Source organism: Pollicipes pollicipes, unplaced genomic scaffold, assembly GCF_011947565.3.
Source record: "Pollicipes pollicipes isolate AB1234 unplaced genomic scaffold, Ppol_2.1 Scaffold_3087;HRSCAF=3621_pilon_pilon_pilon, whole genome shotgun sequence".
NCBI classification, from domain to species: Eukaryota; Metazoa; Arthropoda; class Thecostraca; order Pollicipedomorpha; family Pollicipedidae; genus Pollicipes; species Pollicipes pollicipes.
The window spans coordinates 30,395,059-30,418,050 of NW_023596225.1; the positions used below are offsets into that span (position 1 = coordinate 30,395,059).

Sequence of the window (22,992 nt, forward strand, 5' to 3'; positions counted from 1 at the left end):
TCCGTACACAGTTTTCAAGTCACGTGACTGGCCAGAGGACCGGCTTGGCTGCGGGTGAGACTGGGCAGCGGCCGGTCCGGACCGGACCGTAATCACGAGTCCGTTGGTTGGCAGCGGCCGGTCCGGACCGGGCTGTAATCACGAGTCCGTCGGTCTGGACAGCGGCCGGTCCGGACCGGACCGCAATCACGAGTCCGTCGGTCAGCAGTGGCCGGTCAGGACCGGGCCGTAATCACGCGTCCGTCGGTCGGCAGTGGCTAATGAACGCAGAGTACGCACAGCGAGGCTGAGCACGAGAGTCAAGGTCTCGAGGGCACTCCGGAGCTTAAGTGCCAGAGTCAAGCTGGGCACAGGAGTCAAGGCCTCCAGGGCACTCAGAAGCTGAGCACGAGAGCCAAGGTCTCGAGGGCACCCCGAGGCCGATTACGAGATTTAAGGCCTCCACGGCACTCCGAAGCACGACGCGGCGGCATTGCGATGAGTCGACAGTCGAATTAGATTATGTCGCCCATGAAATGAGGACGAACTGCACCTCGCGGACAATTCGACCGATACGTTAACTTGCAATTAACTGCGCCTAATGCAACGGAAGATGACCCATCCTCAGAAGAGCATTCCACGCGAGGTGTTCCCCCCATACGTTCGAAATATGAAATGGCTCCAGAAAATATAAAACAAATGTAAAACAACTGAATTAATTATATTCGATTTCTCTATGTAAACAGAACGAGCCGTATTGGAATATGGTGATGGAAAGAAAGAGTCAATGATACCCCTTGATGCCCGAATCATTGATGACTGCCGACCCGGTCGATCAGCGATATGAGATAGCTTGTTTCAAGCTAATTACTCAACCACAGGGCCAATTCCCGTCATAATTTGGAAATGTTTTATTAACCAAGTACATATGCATGAATGAACACACAGCTATGACCAAGCCACCGAGTTTAGCGCTCCAGCAGTAATGCTGCCAGGGCATCGGTAATGACTTCGATTTGACCGGGAGGATCTGGCCATCGTCTGGATCCTGCGGCCGTCACGCTGGACGCCAGGCTGCGCCGCTCCGGCCGGAGTGGGCTAGGTCAGGTCAGGTCAGGGCAAGGCCAGGACAGGCCAGGACCAGGACCAGGACCGGGAACAGGAACAGTAACAGGACCAGGAACAGGACCAGGACCAAGTCCAGGACCAGGATCAGGATCAGGACCAGGGCCAGGCCTGGGTCCGGGCCGGAGCTGAGGCTCCCGCTCCAGCCGCTCCCAGACCGACGTCGAGCCGCGCAACAGGGGACAGGCGCGAAGACAGCGACCGGACGCTTTAGTGGTGGCAAGCGTCGGCGACGCGACGTGACGGACAAAAGGGAAAGGCACAGGGGGGGGGGGGGGCAACAGGCAAACGACTCAGCGAGCGGAGAAGGGCAGGCCGATGACATGAAGCAGGGCGGGCCGGTCACACGAAGGAGGGCAGACCAGCGAAAGGGATAGACGGCAGGCCATGTGTACGGAGAGACAGCAGGTCAGTGACGGGGAGAGAGGACAGGTCAGTGGCAGTGAGAGATGACAAGTCAGTGGAAGGGAGAGGCGACAGGTCAGTAACCAGGAGAGACGACAGGGAAGTAACCAGGAGAGACGGCAGGTCAGTGACATGGAGAGTCGGTAGGTCAGTGACCAGGAAAGACGGCAGATCAGTGACCAGGAGAGACGGCAGGTCAGTGACCAGGAGAGACGGTAGGTCAGTGACAGGGAGAGGCAGTAGTTCAGTGACCAGGAGAGACGGTAGTTCAGTGACCAGGAGAGACGGCAGGTCAGTGACCAGGAGAGACAGCAGGTCAGTGACAGGGAGAGACGGTAGGTCAGTGATAATGAGAGACGACAGGTCAGTGACGGGGAGAGACGGCAGGTCAGTGACCAGGAGAGACAGCAGGCCAGTGACAGGGAGAGACGGCAGGTCAGTGATAATGAGAGACGACAGGTCAGTGGCAGAGAGAGGCGGCAGGTCAGTGACGGGGAGGAACGGCAGGTCAGTGACAGGGAGAGATGATAGGTCAGCGACACACCGGGACGACGGCGCACCGCCAACGAGTTTCTGAACACACTCTAACAAGCTCCGTGTTCAGCCGCACGCCATAGCCTCTCCGGGGAGGGCTGCACGGCGGCGATCCTCAGCGCTGCGGCTCGGCTCGGCCGGCGCCGGCCGGTCCCCCGGCGCCGGCAGCGGACGTCTGTCGCCGGCCCCGCGCTGTCCACCGGGACGCCGCCGCTCGCGCCGCCAGCGCACGAGCCGCGACAGCCGCTCCCTCGGGCCACACCGAGCCGGAAGAGCGGCCGCAGGTGGACAGAGTGGTGCGGCGTGGAGGCGAGCGACAGGTCTTGGCTGACAGTGCTGGGCGCCAACCAAGCGCCGACCACTGCGATCGCTCCTTGGTCTCCTGACGCCGACGCCGGCTCCCGATACCGACAAGGAGTCCTGGCGCCGACCCTGGACCGACCACTGTGGGCAGCTCTCGGTCTCCTGACGCCGACGCCGGCTCCCGACACCGACACCGATTCCTGACGCCGACCCCGGACCGACCGCAGTGATTGGCCCTCGGTCTTCTGACGCCGGCGCCGGCTCCCGACACCGTCTCCTGATGCCGACCCCGGACCGACCACTGTGGTCAGCCCTTGGTCTTCTGACGCCGGCGCCGGTTCCCGACACCGACACGGACTCCTGACGGTGACCCCGGACCGGCCGCAGCGATCGGCCCTCGGTCTCCTGACGCCGAGGCCGACTCCTGACGTCGACCCCGGACCGACGACCGTGACCGGCCCTCCGTCTCCTGACGCCGACGCCAACTCCTGACGCCAACCCCGGGCTGACCGCAGTGGTCGGCCCGGGGTCGGCGTGGACACAAGTCACGCGCGTCTAACTGGCAACGCCATGGACGTCAGAAGTCGTACGGATAGCCGACTGGGCTTTCATGCCTTCAGAGGCTTAAAGTTCAAAGCGAATGGAGCCGTAGTTCTGCGAGCGCGCGTGTGATTGCCGCATAACTCCTGTCCAGCTGACAGCGAGGATAATTGTTTTACGCTTCCACCCGGTCGGCCTGAAGACGTGCCATTTCTAATGACGACTCAAACTGGCTGGGAAAGATGGCCAATAAACATTCGAAGCCATGTGTTGCAGCAGAAATTGGATTTCCATAATTGAGTGGCCTGCTAGCTGGACAAATCATTTGGGGGCCAGGCTCATGGGTTCAATTTATTGAAAAACGAGCCGCGTTGTCCCCATGTTAGGACGAGAATGCTCAATTCCAAAAGCTTGAATCCCCTAAAACCCTCCTGTACACACAGTCATGCCTGGAGACGAGAGCACTTTTTCAAACATGTTCGTGCCTTCATCGTCACAGAATCCACGATGACAAGCTTGGTATTCGTTGCAGGAATTAAGCGGGGGAGCCCTGTGGCCGTCAACTTTGTGCTGGTTGTCGCCCTCTAGCTCATTTTGGATCACGCACATTTCGGTGAGACCACTGAAACCAGCTTGAGATTGAACCCCGTTGTGTTTTAGGACTGCATCAGACAATGGGTGGACGCAATCTTCAGTCGCAAGCTCTCAGTACTTTTGAAAGCTGTCCGATTATTAAAAATGACAAAATCACTTCAGTGCCTATCAGACGAATTGCTACAGATGAAAGTAGAGAAGCTCACCGGTCTCGTTATATGACGCCTGTCAGTCTACAAATTATGTTTTATACACACACACACACACACACACACACACACACACACACCACACACACACACACACACACACACACACACACACACACACACACACACACACACACACACACACACACACACACACACACACACACACACACACACACACACACACACACACACACACACACACACACACACACACACACACACCACACACACACACACACACACACACACACACACACACACACACACACACACACACACACACACACACACACACACACACACACACACACACACACACACACCACAACACACACACACACACACACACACACACACACCACACACACACACACACACACACACACACACACACACACACACACACACACACACACACACACACACACACACACACACACACACACACACACACACACACACCACACACACACACACACATACACACACACACACACACACACACACACACACACACACACACACACACACACACACACACACACACACACACACACACACACACACACACACACACACACACACACACACACACACACACACACACACACACACACACACACACACACACACACACACACACACACACACACACACACCCACACACACCCACACACCACCACACACACACACAGAATTAACAACGACCGTGACCGACGTGTGTGTGTGTTGGTTGTGTTGTGTGTGTGTGTGCACACACACAACACACACACACACACACACACACACACACACACACACACACACTAGCACGCACCACCACGCACCACGCACGCACGCAACACACACACACACACACACATTATATTATATATATATATATAATTATATATTAAATATATATATATAATATATATATATATATACCAATGTTAAGGAGAACTCGCCCACAGCCGCGCAGGTGTCGTTATGACTAACTCACCAGAGTTGCACATATTCGGCTACGTGTCTGTGAGCAGCTCATGACGGCACCTACGGCCCGTTGAAGACCACGTGGGTTTCCCGTCCGTGGCGGACACGTTCAGCGTGTACTCGGCCGTTGTCTCCCAGTCCAGCGGGCGGGCGATCACGATGCCGCCCTGGCTGTTGACGCTGAAGCTGCCTCCGGTGTTGCCGCCTGTGGCAGAAATGGCTTGAATCCCACCGGGATAGGAATACCACATGCACTGCCATTGGGCATACATCACCGGCCTGGGATCAATACCATGACATGAGAGCAGTTCCCCGACACAGACGTAACAAATGGTCATCAGTTATTCTCTCCGGCCAGCGTGTCGGAGAATGACTAGTCCCTGAAAAGAATAAATCTCGGGATTCGCACCTAATTAAAGAAAACCGCATTCGTGCCAGCTTAATCACAAGAACATGCAGAACTCGACATTTACTGAAAACAACTTAACTTGAACCGAACCCAACAAAACCTCAGTATCTCGGTATCTCCCCAGAGATCATACATCTACATCATACGCCTCCACAATGCATCCTGCCTACAATAAATGATCCATTACCCAGATCAGAAATCCCATCGCTGCCAGAAGGCTGCCTGAGCACTCCCTCCCACTTCCCCGTTACTTGATCCATCAAAAGCGCCGGCCACGCGGAAATCGGAAACACATTTCTCACAAGCCTGACACCGGAATAGAGTGATCCCCAAACCCGATCGGAATCGCCAGCAAAGCCCGCCGTCGCTCCGCCTAGCCGAGTCGGACCCCACGACTCCACAGCCGTGACTCTGACTCGCAGCAACGCGGGTAGCCCCGCACTGACGCGGCTGCCGCGTGCCGCGCACAAATAACGTCAGACTAATCAGACTATCGCGCTAACACCCGTAATTGGAGACGGCTCTCGGATGCTGATAGACGGGTGTCAGTGCCGCGACGAGCGGGACCGTTCTGCCCGGCGCAGAAATACGGGGTGTCGGCGGATGGGAGAAGCTGGGCAGCGGACGGAACATGGGTATGCCGCGAGGAAAGATTGATATCCAAACTGTGCACAGCATGCGAAGAACAAAAACATTTCCGCATTAGAAATCACAGCAGGAAAACTCCTTAAAACAACGACGTCGTGAAATGGAAATTCCTTGTATATCAACAATAATCGAGTTGCTCAAATCTATATATGTATATATATATATATATGCATTCATCGATTTAAATACATATATATGTATATAATTATATATATATATATATATATATATATATATATATATATATATCCGAGGTGGATAAAATTCGACCGATTTAAATTTCTACCGCGCTAACCAATGCATTTCCTGCAAGATAATCCCTTTAAACGTAATTGCGTAGTTGATCAAAGTGACATCGCACTTACTTATCTAAGTAGGTGCCGTTTTAATAGTCCCATTCATCTCGTAGTTTAAGGTGCGCCGCATTATACGCCAGACTGATTTTAAAAAGCGCGACATTTTTCGCTATTCAGCCGATTAGTAGCCTTACTATGGGCTCGACAGTGTTGAGATCGTCAGTGATTGGCAACCGGTGCCTTGGCCCACACAGATGGCTTCAATTATTGCCTGTTCTGGTTGGTGAGATATGACATCAATCCTTCAAAACGCCAAAAACTGGTGGATGCGTATTTTGCTTCCGGGAGACCGAAGCCGGCTACGCACGTCGTTCCACTTTTCTGCCGGTGTGCTTGCCTGGTGTGCTCTCCCGAATCAGGCGATATTGGTGTCGTGACTATATATTATGTTATATATAACATTGGTGTCGATATTGGTGACTCGCTGGAAGCCGAGCCACCGTGATCCAAGCCCTGTTGGGAACCGTGTTATGCAAACTCTACAAACATCGCGAATTGTACGCTTCCGGTGTCAATGGAACGCATGTAATTAGTATGGAAAAAGCGTGCACAACTTAAACAAAATTGCATAAATTGTTGCTGGAAACTGCACGAAGCTGCGGCCACCGGCTGCAAGCATGTCAGGCCGTCAAAGGTGTTGTTCATAGTTACGCGAGGCACGGCTAGCGCCGTGTCTCTGGGGCTGAGTCTGCTCCACCATTTTCCGGCTGAACTCGCTCGATCTAGAGTCTCGTCCGTAAACTCCTCGTCATCCGACAGTTTGTTCTCCGCGACGGTTCATGCGTGTAGTTCGTGCGTCACTCATGCGATAGTTCATGCGTCGCTCATGCGATAGTTCATAGATAGTTACATAGTTCACAGTTCAGTTCAAGTCACTTAATGGCATTTATCAATGAAACGTGACAGCCCGGGAATAAGGTTTCCATAAGCAGTTTAATAGCATCACACGGACGGGCGGGCTTTTCACGTGACAACGCATGCTATTTGAGCAAACAAATCTCAGAAGCGTTTCCAGGCTTCTAGAAATTTTCCGCGAACGCTGTCTCACCTACCCATACACCTAAAGGGGATCACACGTGCCGCTCAACAAGCTGAACATCCTTGATTGACGGGAGTGATGTGATGAAAGAGGGTACATCTAACTCTCCCAGTGCCCCGTCTATCACCAATAATAATGCAGGGCAGCGTGGCATTGACGGAAGCCAGGATGACGTGATGAGAGGGGCACAACCGACCATCGCCCAGTCCTGACCCTCACCAGCGATACTGAAGAGCAACGAGGCGTTGGCGGAGGCTAGCATGACGTATTGAGAGAGGACACGCAGCTCACCACGGCCCAAAAGCTCTGCTCCTCACCAGCGATACTGAAGAGCAGCGAGGCGTTGGCAGTGGCCAGGATGACGAGGTGGCCGACCGGGTCCGTCTCGAACACCTGGACGGCCCGTTCAGGCAGGTCCACCCGGGGCGGGTGGGGCGGCGGCGGCCCCTCCTCCAGCACGGTGAGCAGCACCCGCGCCACCGACGAGCGCACCGGCTTGCCGCCGTCCGTCGCCCGCACCTGGACACAGAAAAGGCGCTCAGCGTGAGCAACTGGCCACAATGCGCCGCCGTCATCTGGCGACAACGGGAGAGCTCGGTGGTAACAGCACAGCTGTCCACTGCCCTGACCTGGGTGGGGCAATGGCCGAGCTTCGATGCTGCCCAGACTGTGGTCGGTCGCCTTGACGCGCAAACAGCGCAGCCAAACACTATGACTCTGCCAACAACCGTCTGCTGTCCCTGCTTGCGGACAGCGGGGGCTTCAGCGGTAACCACGCCACCGTATGTAGCCGTAACGGGAGAACAATGGGATGACGCTGAGTGAACGATCACTGCTAATTACCGTTGCATGCGGTCACAACAGATACAGACTTAATAGTGCTTCTGAACGCAGTCTTCGCCTCGAAACAACAAGAGACCTCAGTGCCGACACGTTTATCGCTTTCAACCGAGTCAGCTGGGCCTCACTGCTGACACGCACCCGAATGGGGGTCAAAATTCAACCCTCGAAGTAGCACAACTGTTCGAGAACAGCAACAAAGTTTGATATGAACAGCTCACTGTTGTCCTGATTCTTCCCCAGGAAAGAGGCGGAAGCCCAGGGTTAGCATTTTCCTCCCTGGGTAGAGTAAGGGATCTCGGCATTACTGCAACAGGCTAACGTGTTCACATGTGGTAGCAGGGGCATCTTTCAGTGCTAATTCTTATGCAACCAACAATGCCATGAAACACCCGGAAGACTGCCCGCAGCACCACCGCCACACCCCAAAGAAAATAAGTTCAAATTCAGATGCATTTCCCTTTGTGCAGTGCGTTTTCCTCATTCAAAATATACGTATGACACTGAAATGGGAAGCCACTGGAATGGGAACAGCGAGTCTGGTCGTAATTTCCGTCTCGTTGCGGCGCTTACGTCAGGACCATACTTTTCTTTGCGAGCAAAGGAATGCTGGAACAAAAAAGCCATTGAATAAGGATTCAAACGCCGCATGGCCTAGCGACAAATGCATGACCGAAATGTGGTGCGCTGCGTGTAATTACTTTCATCATTTATTAGTCGTTATGCTTAAATTTCAACTTAAAAAGCTGCGCATTATTTCTCCGCATTCAAGTACGGCAACGTAATGTTGACTTTAATTTCGGTGGAAACGAACATTCTCTTTGCTTTTTGCAGACAAGGGAATACTGGAACGTAAGGATTTAAGCTATCGAATGGTGGCCTAACGCTATACATGGTAAAAATGTCGTGCAGTATATGGTAGCATACTTTATTGCATACTGTTCGTTATGTTCGAATTCACACATGAAGCATTCTGCAGATTTCTCCTGCAGTCAACCACAGCAGCTCATCAATAACTTTCGTCCCAGCGGAAATAAGTTCGTCGTTCTCGCACACGTTTGCAATTAGTTTGAAGTCCTGAAAGCATCACTGCGTCCGGGTCTCCTGAGATCAGCAATGGATCTAGCAGAACTAGTATCATGCACGTGACTCAATTTGATGCATACTTTTTAGATATGAGTCAAGTAACAACGGCTAACGAGGAGTGATGCTGCGTCTGGCCGCAAGCCGCGAAAACACAGCAGGAACAATGCTCCACAGAACAAGGCAATACACTATACAGAGCGCTAACTTAGAAGGCTGTGGATGTCAACAAAACGTTTCCCATGACACTCACCCGGGCCGTTACACAGCAATAACAAGCACACCATCCAGGTCCACAACAAGCCATGGAACTGCTCGACGATCTGTTGTTAGTCCCTCAAATTGCAAGCTGTCGCAAACGGACGCACTTACGGTCGGCTGAGCGTGCAATGCACAGCGTGGTGTGACTGCAGTGCAGAGCGCAGCTGTCGCTATAAACTAGGCGGCAGCCTAGGCCTGACAGGCGCTGTAATCGCTCAGCGTCCAGTCGCTCATCGCACAGTGCAACGCCCTGGCCGGTCGGCCCTGCCGGTGCCGGCCACTAGCCGTCCATAACTCACGGTCAGCTGGTGTTTGCCGGCGGCGATGGGCGCCCCGTCCGTCGGCAGCCGCAGCTGGCCCAGCCGCGGCTCGATGGTCAGACGCAGGCCGTCCGTCGACACGATCGAGTAGCGCAGCTCGGCGTTCGCGCCGGCGTCCTCGTCGTGTGCAATCACCTGCCCGGGTACCAACTACGTCAGCGGCACGGTAACAGTCACGTCAGCGGCAGGGTAAAAGTCACGTCAGCGGCAGAGTAAGTCACGTCAGCGGCAGGGTAGCAGTCACGTCAGTGACAGGGCAACAGTCACGCCAGCGGCAGGGTAACAGTCACGTCAGCGGCAGGGTAACAGTCACGTCAGCGGCAGGGTAACAGTCACGTCAGTGGCAGGGTAACAGTCAAGTCAGTGGCAGGGTAACAGTCATTTCAGCGGCAGGGCAACAGTCACGTCAGTGACAGGGCAAAAACCACGTCATTCGCATGGTAGCAGTCACACTAACGGTAGGGTAGCAGTCACATCAGCGGCAAGGTAACAGTCACGTCAGCGGTATGGTAACAGTCACGTCAGTGGCAGGGCAACAGTCACGTCAGCGGCAGGGTATCAGTTACGTCAGCGGCAGAGCAACAGTCACGTCAGCGGCGGGGTAATAGACACGTCAGCGGCAGAGTGATAGCCACGTCAGTGACAAGGTAACAGCCACGTCAATGGCAGGGTTACAGTCACGTCAGCGGCAGGATTACAGTCACGCCAGCGGCAGGGTAACAGTCACTTCAGCGGCAGGGTAGCAGTCATGTCAGCGGCAGGGTAACAGTTACGTCAGCGGCAAGATAACAGTCACGTCAGCGGCGGGGTAATAGACACGTCAGTGGCAGAGTGACAGCCACGTCAGTGACAAGGTAACAGCCACGTCAATGGCAGGGTTACAGTCACGTCAGCGGCAGGATTACAGTCACGCCAGCGGAAGGGTAACAGTCACGTCAGCGGCAGGGTAGCAGTCATGTCAGCGGCAGGGTAGCAGTTATGTCAGCGGCAAGATAACAGTCACGTCAGCGGCGGGGTAATAGACACGTCAGTGGCAGAGTGACAGCCACGTCAGTGACAAGGTAACAGCCATGTCAATGGCAGGGTTGCAGTCACGTCAGCGGCAGGGTAACAGTCACGTCAGCGGCAGGGCAACAGTCACGTCAGCGGCAGGGTAAGTCACGTCAGCGGCGGGGTAATAGACACGTCAGTGGCAGAATGATAGCCACGTCAGCGGCAGGGTAACAGTTACGTCAGCGGCAGGGTAACAGTCACGTCAGCGGCAGGGTAGCAGTCACGTAAGCGGCAGGGTAATAACCACGTCAGCGGCAGGGTAACAGTCACGTCAGCGGCAGGGTAACAGTCACGTCAGCGGCAGGGTAACAGACGTCAGCGGCGGGGGAACAGTCCCGTCAGCGACAGGGTAACAGTCACGTCAGCGGCAGGGTAACAGCCACGTCAGCGGCAGGGGAACAGTCACGTCAGCGGCAGGGCAAGTCACGTCAGCGACAGGGCAAAAGTCACGTCAGTCGCAGGGGAACAGTCACACTAACGGCGGGGTAACAGTCACATCAGTCGCAGGGGAACAGTCACACTAACGGGAGGGTAACAGTCACGTCAGCGGCAGGGTAGCAGTCACACCAGCGACAGGGCAAAAATCACGTCAGTCGCAGGAAACAGTCACACTAACGGCAGTGTAACAGCCACGTCAGCGGCAGGGTAACAGTCACGTCGGCGGCAGGGTGACAGTCACGTCAGCGGCAGGCAGCTACCATAGCGGCTGCTCGGTAACGGCCACTTCAGCGGCAGGATAACGGGGTGTAATTTGGGCGGTAGAACAAGCACCAAACACTTTTTCACTTTCGCACACAGGGCAGAAGGCAACAACCGGGCTGAGAGGATGTAGTGTCACTGACAGGTCACGGGGTGTGGCGTTAATGACAGAGACCAAAGGTGTGATGCTACGGACGGGGACAGGGGTGTGACGTTAATGACGGGGACCGGCGGCGTGACGGTGGGAACACGGAACCGGTGCGCCACGCCATGAGCGGCTCGGTAGAGCCGGAGTGTACGGACCAGAAGGCCTTCTCCCAAATGATCATAGCGGCGCACGACGCCGAATGCTTACTGACAAGGACAGGAGGCACCACTGCGAGAAATCGCTCGTGTCACCGAGACGAATGTGAGCAGCTTCTTTGTCGTATGGAGTTCTACGGGCGAATAACAATCCGCTAGCGTCTGAACAACAGTGGATCACACCCGCAGGAGAAGAAACTCAAACAAAAGCGTCTGAACGCCGTTCGAACATGAAATGGCGGGAAGGTCGACACCACGGCAAAAATCGGGCGATGCAAGCCGCACCAGGCGAGATTCATTGGATAGGCCGACTGCCTGATCCCGCAAATCTTCGTTGAGCCGGGCGGAGAACGTGTAGCTGTCTGATACAATTACCCCTGGACAATGGCGCCGGAGGAAAGGAAATGACTTTCCGTGGAACTGGCCAGTGAATGACATCCCAGAGAGAGTTGATAGTTGCCTTCTCGCGTCACCTGCGGAGAAAATAATGTTTCCAAGGGAACGCCCGAGTTTCTCCAACGGCATGTATCCGGTATATTTCTGGCAAGTGGTTGGGGACCCCCAGACAACGGAGCTTCTGTTTTCTTCGCAAACTTTACAAGAGTGCAGCAATACAGAATGGTGATCTAAGAAACTTGCAGCAATGCAGAATAGTGACCTAAGAAACTAACCACCTAGCCACAAGACTATGGCTAGTCTGGACGCAAGGAGAACTATGCATACCTGAAGATTCACAGGAAGTGATCACCGCTCAACGCGACTTAAACGAGGCGCATTCCAAGCCACAATGGACGTCAGTCGGAACACACTAATCCTTTCCCCGACCCCTCCCGCTCGAGCCTGCGGGATCGGACGCAACAGGGCGGCAGCGGAGGGCTGCAGACACCCGCGACCGGTACCGTGGGATTATTGGACGCTTAACGGTGGAGCTGGAGCCGGTGCCGGGACGAGGAGGCGCGCCGCCGGCGCGGTCGCCCGCCTAGTCCATAGCAGCGCCGCTGCCTCGTTCGCGAGCCTCGAGAGCCGCTCTTCGTGCGCTATCGCGTCAGTCGGTCACCGTGTCCGGGGACGTCACGAGCCGCCGCCAGGGTTGACTCATGGGCGTCCGGGGGCTCCGTGACGAGGAGACCGGATTATGGGACGGCGCCGGCGCTGGCGCGCTGTCGGAGCCGCGCCGCCGGGACGTCAGTGGGGCACCGCAGGACAGGCAGCTGGGCTGTCGGTCATGGGCTGGGACACGTCACGAGACGCTGCACTGATGGCAGAGTGACGCCGCATGACTGGCAGCCGAGGGTGCTGCTGGGCTGTCGGGGACGCGTCACGGGACGCTGCACTGATGGCAGAGTGATGCTGCATAACTGGCAGCCGGTAGTGCTGCTGGGCTGTCGGGGACGCGTCACGGCACGCTGCACTGATGGCAGAGCGACATCCCATGACTGGCAGCCGGAGGCGCTGCTGGGGTGTTCGCGGACGCGTCACGGGACGCTGCACTGATGGCAGAGTGACGCCGCATGACTACAGAATTGAGCTGACTCAGAACGTGCGGCCGAAACGTCACAGCCGATGTGACGCGCAAGCATTGTGAGTGGCTGAAATAGGACATTTCTTTCATCAGGCCCATTGCCATTTCGAGCTAATGCAAACGTAGTTACATTTCAGTGACAAGTACCTCGGTTGCAAGCTATTCAGCGACCGGCGCTATGATTCCAAATATGCTGCATTCTAATCCCGGAGCCCACAGATATATCCGAGCGCCATGTGTTACGAGCACTGCTGGAACTATGCCAACTGAGATTAATTCCGGCGCTCCTCCGAAGTCTCCTAAACCTCCAAGAAGACGTGCAGCCGTTGAGTGGGAATCCAATCAAATTTCATAACAACGGAGGGGGCATTCGACGAAGCTTAGTCGGCAAACTAAGAAAGTTCTTAGCTTTAGCCGCGCGTCTCCATATGTTGACGTCCACAGTGTGCGCACAGATTGTGCGGCACCCAACCGTAGACGACATGTCATTACGGGTGGAACTGCCAGTGCAATATCCGGGCATGAGCACGCAACATCGTTTGTGACACACGGGTATACTGCGCAAGAAGACATCAGGAAGACAGAAGCACAACCAGGAGTGGCGAACGCATAGGGGGGGGGGGGGGCGGAACCATGCCCCTCTCCATGGTCCATGGGTCCCGAGGGAGCCCATACATTCCGAAGGGGTCCGTAACCGCCGGAAAGGTCCCGGGGTTTTGGGCACAAAGCACAGTAAATTGGACATTTATGGGCCAGCAGGAGACCAGAAAGTGTTACAGGCAAAATTAAAAGGCCTTGAGCACACTAAAATTACCCTTTACTGATTCGACAGTATGGCGGTTGGGGAGGTTTTCTTTCGGGTTCAATACACTGTCCATAGATCCTGCGCTGTTGCTGGGACCACACATGCCCACTGTCTGGGGCACTCCAATCTCTAAAAAGTCTTCCAGGTTGCCCTCAATTCCTTTGCATTTTCTCGAGGGAAGGGGGAGGGAAGGGCCTTCGCTGTTGTCGGGACCCTATATGTCAACCTTCCGAGGCACTCTTGTTCGATTCGGAGCCCTCCATGGATTCTTCCCATTCCTGGATCCATTCCTGCATGACTCCTATTCTACTTACATTAAAGGCTTTATAAATTATACAAACATTAAAAACATATACTGAGTTTGATCAAAATAAAGCGGGATAAATCCGGTGAAAAAAATGGGAGGGGGGGGGGTAGGTTGTCGGACCTTCGGTTCGGGCCTCCCAATAATTTACAAAAACTGACACCCCCTGTTACAGCCAAACCAACACTATGCTTTAGTCATAAGCCAGCGGCTGATTACATGGACTAGTACGTTAGCCGCTGGAAACTGGCTGGCTACATCCATCCTTGGCATTAAGTGTCGTGTCGGATTTTGCTGGTATTTAGCAGCTAATCTTAACTTACTTTACCAAGCTTTATCTGCAAGACTTAAAGTCAAAATGGTAGGATGCACAATAATCTAAAGAAAATGGGCGCGCTCCTTATATGCATAGACGCGACACGCTTGTTTTTTAGGGCTGCGCACAGAAAGATGGCTTCCCGTTTAACAAAACAGCAGACACAAGAATCTTAAACTTCATGGTCGAAAGGAGGGGTACCCAAACTGCAGAGGACACACACTCTTGCGAGGTGACCCCCTTAACGAAATCCTGGATCCGCCACTGGCAACCAGTGGGCCGTAACACGCGCATCGACCGCCAGTGAAACGAACAATTAGTCTCAGAAACGGTGTGCGAATATCCATACCAAGCCAGGCGGGTGTCCATCTTTCTTTGTCTCCTCGAACAAATGGCACAATATCGTGCACCAGTCTCGCAGAACACGCCGCCGCGATAGGCCACAAGTCGCCGCGACCGGCACCGCGTCACCTATAAATACGCGCCCAGCGGGGCAGGTCAGCGGCCGCCGGCCAGGCCGGTCATATTCCGCACGCACTGGCCGCGGAGGCACGTGCTGGCGGCCGGCCAGCGGCCGCCGCCGAGAGCCATTGCCGTCAGTGCCCATTTGTTGACGGCCGGCCGGCTGCGGATCAGTGACGCCGCGCCGGCCACGGCAGCCAATCAGCGACAATGGAGACGGGATGACCGACTACGGGCGACAGGATATTGGCCGCCCACAGGGTGCTAGGGACATGCTAGGGGAGCGAGCGACAGGGCAGTCAGCAGCTGGCCAGCGACGGGCAACAGGATAGCAGTTGACCAGGAACGGTTAATAAGACGGCGGTTGACCAGGGACGGGAACAGGACCGCAGATGACCACGGACTGATAACAGGATAGCAGCCGACCAGGCACGGACAACAGGACAGAAGCCGACTGAGGCGGGTAAAAGGACAGCAGGTGACCAGGGACTGATAACAGGATAATAGCTGACCAGGGACAGGTGACAAGACAGCAGCTCACCAAGGACCAGGAACAAGAATCTGCGCATCGCCTGACCACGGGCGGGCAACAGTACATAGGGTACACATGAACAACAGCCACACGGGTGACAAACAGAACGTGACTCTGGGGCCGGTAACAAAACATCAGCTGACCAGGAGCCGGTGACAAAGCATCGGCTGACCAGGGATGGCGTGGTTCTTATTAGCTGAAAAGGGACGAATAAAAGGACATTGGCTGCCAAGGGGCGAGGACAATAACTTTACAGTGGTTTGAACAGAACACAGCCTGCAAAAGGCACTGTCCACATACCGCCTGATCGAGGATGGATACCACGACGTCATGCGACCAGGGAGGGATAACAGAAACGGCTCGCTGAACATTAGATGGTCATGGACAGCAGCGAGACATCAGCCAGCCAGCTGGCTGCAGATAGAGAAACGGAACACGCAAATCGCGGACTACCTGGAAACCGCGCGGCTGCGAGGCGGACTATGAGATGATTCTCTACCAGATACAGGCGGAGCGAGGAGTGCCAGCCCGCCTGCCCCAGGCACCGGCCAATCCCACCCCGGACAGTACTGCGGGCGCGGGGCGGCAGGGGTGTCGATACCATCTCGACCCCGCAGCCACAGAGCCGGCTGTGCCGCTCCGTCCCCGCGCCGGCGGAGCCTCGCGGTGATCCCGGCCCGGCGAAGCCTCGCGGCGACCCCGCCCCGGCGGAGCCTCGCGGCGATCCTGCCCCGGCGCGGCGGACCGCCATCAGCCGTCTGTCGGCGCTGTTTCGCATGCGGGCCCGCCGCCCCCTCCCCATGGCGGACCTCCCCGGAGACTGTACCCGTCACCGCGTCCGCTCGACATGCAGTCGGCGACGATAACGGCGATAACAAGGCTGTTTACACGCGGCGCCCCGCCTCCGCGCCGGCCGGCCCTCCGGCCCACTTTACATGAGAATCAGCGCCGTGCCCCGGTCCCGTCACACTGTAGCCGCGGACACGGCAACGGTACAGGGATGGTGTCGACATGTCGGCGGACGAGGGGGAGGGGGTCCAGGTGCGAGGCTTGGCGCCGAACCGCGCACCGCAGGCGAACAATTGGCGGCCTTTGTGTCGGCGGCGCCCGACTAGAAACACACGGTTTAAAGGCCGTTTCTGCGCAGGCGCTGAAGCCGGAGGTGACGGTCATTGTTCCGAGCTACTCCCATTCGCGCCGTTCGCCGAGTAACATTGACGCAAAAAACGTAGCTGTATAGTCGATTAAACCCTATGTGAAAGAACAACGGCCAGGTGAGCTGAGCGTTGACCAATATTTCACACCGCTATGCCCAGGTCACCACACGACATGGCCTCGGTCGCCACACGACATGGCCTCGGTCGCCACACGACATGGCCTCGGTCGCCACACGACATGGCCCAGACCACCACGCGACTTGGCCTCGGTCGCCAGTTCTACAAAACACGAGCCGAGGTCATGCTGCGTTCAAAAGGTCACGCAGAACACCAAACAATCCATTCACTTGGGATCAACGAGAAATGTTCGCAACTTCCTTATCGTTCCGTTTCTCACGAGGAACGAGTACGATGAGCTCATTTTCGGGTCACATTAGCTGAGCATATGAAATGATCAACTGGTTTACGGCAGTTAATGTGCATAGAAACGAGGCCGTTAAACGGCCTGTTATCACGGAATAGCCTTCAAAAGCAGTGCGCTGGACGGCTTTGCAGCCGGTAATGTTGCAAAATAGCCACGGCGATCCGCCATTTAAGTGCCAGCGCCTCGTCAACGGCACCCCTGGCCTGTCAATGGACGAGACCTGACCTGGAAGATGGAGGCGTTGGGCCGACTGAGCGCCGGTCCCAGCGGCACCTGGACCCGGTAGAGCCGCTCAGAGAACACCGGGGGCGAGTCGTTCTCGTCCAGCACGGTGACCATGACCCGGGCCGTGGAGGTCAGGGCCGGTGCTCCCCAGTCCGACACCGTGACCTGTCGGACCAGAGGACAGTGTCAGAGGGGTCATGACCCGGACCGTGGAGGTCAGGGCCGGTGCTCCCCAGTCCGACACCGTCACCTGTCGGACCAGAGGACAGTGTCAGAGGGGTCATGACCCGGACCGTGGAGGTCAGGGCCGGTGCTCCCCAGTCCGACACCGTCACCTGTCGGACCAGAGGACAGTGTCAGAGGGGTCATGACCCGGACCGTGGAGGTCAGGGGCGGTGCTCCCCAGTCCGACACCGTCACCTGTCGGACCAGAGGACAGTGTCAGAGGGGTCATGACCCGGACCGTGGAGGTCAGGGCCGGTGCTCCCCAGTCCGACACCGTGACCTGTCGGACCAGAGGACGGTGTCAGAGGGGATCACATCACATATCACGACACGGTGTCATCGAGAGCACGGACCCGACTTACACACGGGCGTGCTTTTTACAAAGCAGTCTGGCAACGGCCGACGGATGCTTTATTCCCTCAATGTAACGGCTCAGAAGCAGTGACGCCACATCAATGACGTCAGTTTACGAGGCTGTGACGTATGGCCGTCGTTTGGCATGCATTTCGGGTGATGCCGAGCGGGCCTCGGACCATTAAACGCTATTGGAGGGTCTCGTTCGCGGCGGAGATTGTCCAGCTGGGATTGCCAACCCCGCTCTTTCGCGTGAGCCTCACGCAAACAGCCTGTTGGTAACGTTCATGCCAAACAAGCTCCGGTTTCCTAGTGGGACCCTGAAAACAGCGGCGGTATAAGAACGGCACGCAAGCTGCTGCTCCATGCCGTCTTTGCTCCAGAAGTTCGTTTCCATGATGTCGTGCTGTCGTTTGGCTGGGCAGCCAGGAGACAGGCGGGTGGCAGCACTGCCCGGCGTCTGGGTCACGGCGCGTCGTTTGTCTTCCGTAGCTCTACATTTCAACAAAAGCTCAACAAAATTGTGCGCCAAAACGCTGTGTGCAGGTCACGTGGAAGTGGATGGGGATGACGCACGGGTGTTGCCGGGAAAGCGCCCGGGGTCGCCTCCGCCGTCTACCTTCGCAATCGCCGGAGCCGACTCGTCTCCAGTGCCGGCCGGCTCACACGCCGAAGGTGGCAGCAAGCACCGCAACCCAGTCACTATCTCTAGAGTGGCAGCAAGCACCGCAAACCAAGTCACTAGTCACTATCCCCTGGCGCCACAGAACACGCAAGCCTCGGCCATTCTCACGTGGCACGGACAGAATGCGCTCCGCCCTATTTCTGTGGAGCCGGGTTCCCCGATAGAGCGGCCGCTCCCGCCTCCCAGGCCGTCCCGCTTCCGTCGGTTGCCTTTCGGGCATACGATGAGAGCGGATGGGGCGACACCGTCACAGCTTAGCGGGCCGCTCTGTTTTTGCCAGTCTGCCATGTTAATGTGCCTTGTTTGCATGCGGCCCGCGCTGCGGCGGCGAATTATCTCAAAAAGTTTCCAGAACCTCCCGGTCGTTCCAGTGGCCACTTACGCCAGCAAAACGCGAGCAATCTCCGAGACAAATCATGGCGGGCGTCAGATTAGTCCACCGTAAAGAACGGCACGGCGTGGCTGAGCGAGAGCGATGACCTCCGGACCCCTGCCGCAGACAGCAGCGCAGCAGCGAGCGGCACGCCGACCACGTGACTCTGCCGACTGCACGGCCAGGCCGCGCCGTGTCGTCCACAGTTAGCGCGACTGATTCAACAGGCGCTCACGGGCACGAACGGTCGGCGCCCACTCGACGTCCGGGGCGGGGTGATTAAGAGGGGTGCATCGACGCGACCCAGTCGGCCATGCCCGAGGCGCGGCGTAGGCACCGGGGCTGGCACGTGTCCGCGTGCGTCGGCCCACGTCGCCACACAGACGCCGCGCATACCTCACGGCCGGATTAAGACTGGATTTGCGACAGAAAACGCGGCGAAATACGCTTAGCGAGACGTCATTTCCGTCCGCTGAGTCCACCACCGACGGTGATGATTTAAGAGCTTCACTAACTCAAAGCGCTACGAAATTAGCGCGCACAGAACCCTGTGAGCTGAGCCCGAGCGCCCACACCACAGCGCGGAGACAGAAATTAGCCTAATGGGCGGCGTTTGTGCCGGCAGCTGGGGCTGCGGCCGCGGCTCGGTCCGGTGCGCGGCGCAGCGGCTGCGGACCAGCCGCGGCCGGCCAGCAGCGCCGACCCATCCCGCCGGACAAAGGCCGCCGAGAGACCCGGCTAATGGGCGGCGGTGTCTGCAGACCGCTGCTCGGACGCCACCTGTTCAGACGCCGTCCTGCACGCCCTCCGCGGTCCGCTCCGGCCCGGCAGTGCCCCGGCTCCGCCCGACAGCGGCGGCGCAGCTGCGGTTGATTGACTGCGAGCTGCGGTGGCACCACGAGACCCATCGTGAAGCCGTCCTGTGGCCGGCCGTGCAGCATGCTGTCCGCTTCAGCCAGTGGAAGTTGGGGGATTGTCATTATCTTCTTACTTCTCACTTGACTGCAGAGCCTTTCGCTTGACGATTCGGGGGCAAGAGCCGCACAGTAAACAATAAATGTGATGGCTACATCAGAGGGCTGTTAGCGTGTACCCAACAAACAACACATTAGCTGAATTCTCAAGAGCCCCGCGGTCATCCGTATTCAAAGTGGCCGTCAGTTTCACTAAGCGTCGCGAGAACAATAGGGCTGCTCCCCGTGTGGTCCCGGCTCCTGCCGGCCCCCCGGCGAGGCAGCGACCAGCGTGCGGCACGCATACCTGAAGTCCGGTGATGACTTCCCATCTGCCGGTGTGGGGCGACTACCGCGGCCCCAGCTCCAGACGTGCTGGCCCTGCGGCAGGGCTACACCCGAGCGCAATCGGCCGATAGAGCGGAGCGGCGTGGCGGCCGGATTTTATCGTGGTAATCCGAGCCAGCGCGGTCGACGGACCGCGCCCACGTGGTTCGGTCAGTGCAGTCCGACTGACTGCACCCGTGTGGTCCGGTCAGTGCAGTCCGACCGACTGCACCTGTGTGGTCCGGTCCGAGCAGTCCGACCGACTGTATCCGTGTGGTCCGGCCAGCTCGGTCCGATCGACTGCACCCGTGTGGTCCGGTCCGAGCAGTCCGACCGACTGCACCCGTGTGGTCCGGTCAGCGCGGTCCGATCGACCGCTTCCGTAAGGTCCGGTCACCGCAGTCCGACCGATCGGTCCCGTGTGGTGCGGTCAGTGCGGTCCGACCGACCGTTCCCGAGTGCTCCGGTCCGAGTGGTCCGACCGACCGCCAACCGTGTGGTCCGGTCCGAGCAGTCCGGCCGGCCCCCACCCGTGTGGTCCGGCCCGAGCAGTCCGACCGACTGCACCCGTGTGATCTAGTCCGAGCAGTCCGACCCACTGCACCCGTGTGGTCCGGTCCGAGCAGTCCGGCCGGCCGCCACCCGTGTGGTCCGGTCAGTGCAGCAAAGCGTCCGCCGTCGTCTCCCGACCGAGCCTGTGGTCTGGAACGGCCGCTAATTGGCTGGCCGGTGCCCTCACCGCCGCTCGTAATCACCGGCCTAGCGCGCCGGAGCGGCGGGCGAGCCGAGCCCCCGCTGAGGGCCGTCACCGAGCCAGCGCCGGCGGCCGACCACTGCCGCCGGGCTGCAGAGAGAGCCCGGGCCACCAGCAGCGCTGGCTGCCATGGGAACATGATAAAATGGATGTGGTGATTGTCACGTCAGTATGGTACATGTGATACATGTGCGGCTTTGTGGTGCCCGGCGGAGCGTTAGGCGATGCAGCCGGAAGTGCGGGTCTTTTATAGCGGTAATCAGAGGCCTGGTTTTCCCTATCACGCGATCGGTGGTGCGCCGAAGAGCCGAGCCGGCCCGGCTTCAGGCCTGGCCGGCCTGATCCAAACCAGTCGTGAGGCGAGCTCCAGCCGTCCCCGCCCCGTCCCGTCCACCCATCCGTGCCAGCTGCCGACTCGCAGACTGCCGCCAAACGCTAGCGGTCGTGGTGACTGCAGACGCGAGTGCAGACACTCGACGCGTCCCTGCGAGCTTCATGGACTGTGTGCATGTCGCTGACACTGAGGCCCGAACAGCCTGCCTTCTTGTGGACAACCCGGCCTTTTGGGATGCCGGCCCGCCGAACAGTAGGGAGAAGGCTGGGCTGCGCGCCTCGGAGGGCCACGCTACCGGCGCGCTCAGCGGCCTGGTGCGCCTCACGGCTTTGTGGGGTCCACGACGGCTCCGAAACGTCGTGTGTTTCGCGTCCCTGCGGCTACCGCGGCCCTGAAAACTCATCGCGCCTGTCACCCGTCCCTCGTCGCCTCCTGACGACGACCGACACGGCCCGCCCCGGGCGCGACCACGGACGCCACAGGCCTCGGCGCCACCCGTCCCCCGTCGCCTCCTGATGGCGACCGACACGGCCCGCCTCGGCCGCGACCACGGACGCCGCCGGCCTCGGCGCTACCGGCGCCACCTGCGCGGCGTTAAAGAGCCACCCGGAAGTCTGACTTGCCGTGTCCATCGCCGTCCGCCCCAGTTCAGCGCCAAAACGTCATAACACCCCGGGAGGCGCAGGCGCGCGAACGGACGGCCACGCGGCGGGTGCGGAGCGCCGTGCGGCCGTCTCGGGCGTGCTGCGGCGCGGCGCAGAGGGCCGTGTTATTGCTCGCGCCGCTTGACCGGCGGCCGAGCGGAAATGTGCCGGAAACCTGATTCGCCACGTCAAACACGCGCGAAACGTCAGCGCCGGCGTAGGGGCTGGCGTCGGCGGCGCCGAGCTCTACCCCGCCTGCGCCTGGCGCCTGGCGCCTAGCTTCTGACCGGACCTGCGCCGCCTCAGACACGGCCCTGCACCCCGGGACGGCCGGCGCCTGGAGAGGCGACCTCGCCTCTCGCCTGACGCCGCTCCCTCGCGGTGCAGGACTGGTTACGGTAGCGAGGTGGCGAGGTGGCGGCGTCAGGTCAGCGCCCCGGCCTACACGTGGGGCCACGACCGCGACTCAAACCACAACCAAACTAAAACTATTCATTCCCCGCTGGGCGGAACCAACCGTTTTATGAATGCATTCGAAGGACATAAACCGTCGCATGGTCCATTCACTAGCCAATGCCAGCACCACTCCGCAGAGTTTTGCGAGAGGCTCTGTCGGGGTTGAAACGCTCGGGAGACATTTTCGCTGCGGGCTGCGGGCCTGAATAAACTACTCTGCTTACTCTGCGGCAGCCGCACTCTTCCGGCATGTTTCAAACCCGGTCCCACAGATTAAGGGATCCTATTTTCTGTCCGTCCTTGGACGCAGGGATTCCCAGACGACCAGCGGCCCCTGACTAGAGATGCGGCATGTGTGTAACGGTCAGCAGCCGGCGGCCCGCCAGTCGCCGGGCTGTCGTGAGCTACCCGATGGGCGGAAATAGCGCGTGGTGGACAAGGCATCGGCGCTTCCACCACCGTATG

General features: G+C 57.9%; 1 protein-coding gene across 1 annotated transcript in view; it reads right to left on the bottom strand.

Annotated features, from left to right (window-relative positions):
• Positions 1 to 4,693: 4,693 nt before the first annotated feature.
• Positions 4,694 to 22,992, bottom strand: part of LOC119090031 (fat-like cadherin-related tumor suppressor homolog) — a 68,107-nt gene continuing 49,808 nt past the window's right edge. The window contains exons 6-9 of the mRNA XM_037212827.1: positions 17,423 to 17,587; positions 9,600 to 9,755; positions 7,434 to 7,635; positions 4,694 to 4,869 (exon numbers count right to left, since the gene is read on the bottom strand). Coding sequence (XP_037068722.1) covers positions 4,694 to 4,869; positions 7,434 to 7,635; positions 9,600 to 9,755; positions 17,423 to 17,587 — 699 coding nt within the window. The remainder of the gene's footprint in view (positions 4,870 to 7,433; positions 7,636 to 9,599; positions 9,756 to 17,422; positions 17,588 to 22,992) is intronic.